The 3,787-nt window shown below is 40.0% G+C and overlaps 2 protein-coding genes across 2 annotated transcripts; both read left to right on the top strand.

Annotated features, from left to right (window-relative positions):
- Positions 1 to 355: 355 nt before the first annotated feature.
- PHALS_05881 (drug metabolite transporter superfamily) lies at positions 356 to 1,640 on the top strand (the record flags this gene model as incomplete). The annotated part of the gene is made up of 4 exons (XM_024723195.1): positions 356 to 706; positions 770 to 949; positions 1,018 to 1,308; positions 1,371 to 1,640. 4 exons carry the CDS (start codon positions 356 to 358, stop codon positions 1,638 to 1,640), a joined length of 1,092 nt encoding a protein of 363 aa, XP_024574196.1.
- Positions 1,641 to 2,021: 381 nt separating this feature from the next.
- On the top strand, positions 2,022 to 3,351 carry PHALS_05880 (drug metabolite transporter superfamily; the record flags this gene model as incomplete). Its single annotated transcript, XM_024723194.1, has 6 exons — positions 2,022 to 2,247; positions 2,315 to 2,326; positions 2,398 to 2,408; positions 2,464 to 2,643; positions 2,714 to 3,004; positions 3,079 to 3,351. 6 exons carry the CDS (start codon positions 2,022 to 2,024, stop codon positions 3,349 to 3,351), a joined length of 993 nt encoding a protein of 330 aa, XP_024574195.1.
- Between the last annotated feature and the right edge of the window lie 436 nt (positions 3,352 to 3,787).

Here is a 3,787-nt window from a genome sequence, read left to right as displayed (position 1 = left end):
TTTTTTTTTTTTTTGTTTCGGCAAAGGTGAAAAGATCCAGCTCGAAGAGCCGTAGGGACAAGATCTACTCTAATAACTGATACCATTGAAAACTGTATTTTAGAAAGCAATTGTTTAGCTATTGTCATCGCTTCAATATTATGCGTAAACGAATTTGTACAGAGAAGCGATAAAAACGCCATCAGATATTTCGAGCGTTGTCACCTCAACCAGTCAAAGAATTTATAAATAGTGTGAAGACTAGCGATGCATTGTATTCTAGTTTTGAACTTTTGGTGTTATATTCAAAGCTCACAAGTCAATCAGCGAGAAGGTTTGCTATCCGAATCCAGGATCACGTTTATCATTTTACAACATGGCTCCAAGTAGTCATCGATCTGGTGTGGTGCAACCACTTCCACCCGATGCTCCACGTCGAGCTCCAGAATCGAAAACCAAAGTTTCCGGTGATGCTGAAAACGAAGAACAGCCTCTGCTGCAAGCCTCAGAACCCGAAAACGTTCACAAAAGTGAAATTGATAGAGCTTCAAGTATAATTAAGAGATTGAATTTGCTGCGTATGACACGAGCAAAAGGACTGGGGTTCATTGTTTTTGCTGGATTAAATTTCAGTTTTGCATCAATCTGCATCAAGTACGCGAGTCATCGTGTGACATCACACGAAACAGTCTTCTGGAGAATGGTCATTGCGCTTGTTCTTAATTACGTGAGTTTAGCTTCCTTGTAGTTTTTTTGTCGACTAATCATGAGAATTTTGGTGATGACACAGATTTGGGCTCGCTACAAGAAGCGAAAGTTGGTAGTGGAATCAAAATATCGCGGTCTGTTGCTTCTTCGATGCGTCGTGGGAACAGTTGGCGTCAACCTTCAATTTTATGCAATGTCGAAAATGGTGCTGACGGATGCAATTGTGATTGTCTCGACCAGCCCGATCTCTACCTTCTTTCTAGTGAGTGTTTAGTCATTTTGAAGGTATTCATCGCTTGAGTAAGTGCTAACTGAGACCGAATTTTATAGGGTGCTGCTTTTCTGAAAGAAAAGATTAATCAAGTCGATCTTTTAGCCGGGATCACATCTTTTATTGGTGTGATGTTCGTGACGAGGCCTGCATTTTTGTTTGCCTCTGATACTATTACCAAGCAGGCACCACCATTGGCTACCTATTGTGCTATTGGCGCCTCGCTGACATCCGCGGTGGTCTATATCTTACTTCGTCAACTTAGTAAAGTTGATTGTCTAGTTTCGATTCACTACTTCTTTGTCGTTGGAACATGTACCTCAATCGTAACACTTTTGGTCATGAAAGTGGTGCGTCTTGTTCATCCGTGAAGTGTTTATTGATTTGAATCTTGATATTTGATGTCTAACAGAGCATGACGATTTTGCTGGAACCAATTTTTTTATTTGCATTGTTTGGCAGCGGCTTCTTTTCATTCATCGGTCAGATTTTCATTACCAAAGGATTTCAGTTAGAGCAAGCAGGAATTGCATCTGTCATGCGCTACTTTGACGTTGTATTTGTTGTAGCGATGGATGTCTTAGTCTTAGGTGAGATGGTGAGTCTCTTAAGTCTTCTTGGAGCCGGTATAATTATGGCTGGAGTCTCAATGATTGTCTTGCGCCGAGCCCGTGAACAGTAATGAACTTCCAGGTCATTTAAACGACAAAACTTAATAGAATTCAAGAAATTCTTTTATTATTTCCCAGTCGTCTTTTGCTCTTTTTTTTATCAATAAACTGTTATAGCTTATAACTAACATTCAATACTTTTGTACGAAAATTCTAATGTAACTATAAATTTGATCGTTACCTGCAACGGCGGAAAACAATATCGTTGTATACACGTTTTACTTTTAAGTTTATATCTAGAGAACACCGTTTGGCTATTTCAGTGATTGCTTTTCTTTGATCTTATCTGAAACGTGCTTGAATAAAGAACATGTCAAGTTTTACGTTCAAAGCAGTTGTTTTCTAACAACTTCCTTGTCGGAGCAATAAAATATCAATTAATCCTAGAGCGAATGTTCTCTCACAAGAGCGCACGTGATCAAGCGATCGTGACCCCACTTCCGCCTAAAGCGAAAAAAATCGACACAGATATCATCAAGAAATCTTCTGGGAATTCAGAATCGAATGACGAAGCTGGTCGTGATGATATACCATTACTAAAACCCAATACACTGACTGAGGAAATGCCCAAGGTTGTTGAAGAAGAGATGATTGTTGTTGTTCTTCCATCGAGATCCTGTACGTCCTGGTGTCTGGAAAAGATTGGAGGGCTGGGATACATTATCATTGCCGCCTTCCTCTTTAGCATCGTATCGGTGTGCGTAAAATATGCAAGTCATTACGCCAAGTCTAACATTCTCGTATTTTGGCGTATGGTAATCGGTTTAGCGATGAGCTGCGTACGTCAGCTCTATTTCTCTCACTTGCCTACAATTATTGATCTCTTTTCCACAGTTGTGGGTTCATTACAACAAGACCGATATGTTTGTTAGGCAGCAAGACCGCTTTCTGCTGTTCTTCCGCTGCTTGATGGGATCATTGGGCACTACAATGGCATTTTATGCTATGTCAAATATGCCGCTAACTGACGCTATCGTTATCATATTTACATCACCAATTTTTACGTTTTTTTTGGTGCGTTCGGCTGTGAGGTATTGTATATGATAGTTTAACGGTTGCCTGTTTGTTATATGTATGGATCTAGGCGGCTATCGTACTTGGAGAAGCCATCGATTATGTCGATTTTTTTGGTGGAATCACCTCTTTTGTCGGTGTGCTTTTCGTGACGAGGCCAGCAATTTTGTTCCCATCGCAAGATCTAGAAAGTAGCCCACCGATGTTAGCAATCCTTTGTGCTGTGGGTTCATCCATTTCACAAGCCATTATATACATTTCTATGCGGAAGATGAAAAATCTGGATAGTGTGCTTGTGATTCACTACTTTCTCATGTTTGGGGCTTTTTATTCTACCTTTATAGTCTGGGCTCTCGGAGTGGTAAGAATTAATAGGCTCACAATTGGTTTCAAAATACTAGCGGAACTAACACTTTCAACTGTTGTAAATTGCAGAAATTCGAGCTGCCAACAGACCCACGATTCCTTGTCTCCATCGTTTGTTGCGCCTTCTTCTCGCTAATGGGGCAGTGGTTTCTCACCAAAGGCTTCCAAACTGTTAACGCGGGAATCGCATCGGTCATGCGCTATTTTGACGTGGTTTTTGTCATGTGTCTTGATGCTTTGGTTCTCGGCGAGTCCATTAACTTTTACAGTATGATTGGAGCCGCCATTATCATAAGCGGTGCCTCCGTCATCGTCATGCGCCAGACTGCATTAAAAAAATGAAGCTAAAACTCAAAACAAATTTCGACCTTATTTCCAGTCTTCATCATATCGAATTCATGTTTTTGTCCAAATCGAATATATTTATATCTTGAATGTTTATGAGTGAATCATTGAATTACTTTTTATCCTTTTTAGCAAAGCAGCACTTGTCTTGATACAGGAATCAACGATATGAGATGATAAATCTTATAGATTAACACTTTAGACTACTAATCGAGGTTACGTCATTAATTATGCAATTGTTGTTTTGCGATTTAAAAAAGCGGATATCACTGTCGACAATAGCTAAGTGACATTAAACCTTTGCCTCTCGAAGTTGTGCTCCTCACATAAACGACTTATTACGACGTGATTATGCAAAACAAAAGCACACATGAGCTGTAGTATAAGTCGGTCATCAGCGTTTTCTTTGTACCGCTTTGAGGACACTGTTGGG

Source organism: Plasmopara halstedii (genome assembly GCF_900000015.1).
Source record: "Plasmopara halstedii genome assembly, contig: Scaffold_292, whole genome shotgun sequence".
Classification (NCBI taxonomy): domain Eukaryota; phylum Oomycota; class Peronosporomycetes; order Peronosporales; family Peronosporaceae; genus Plasmopara; species Plasmopara halstedii.
The sequence above is the reverse complement of the archived record's forward strand: the minus strand, read 5'-3'. Positions and strand labels throughout refer to the sequence as shown.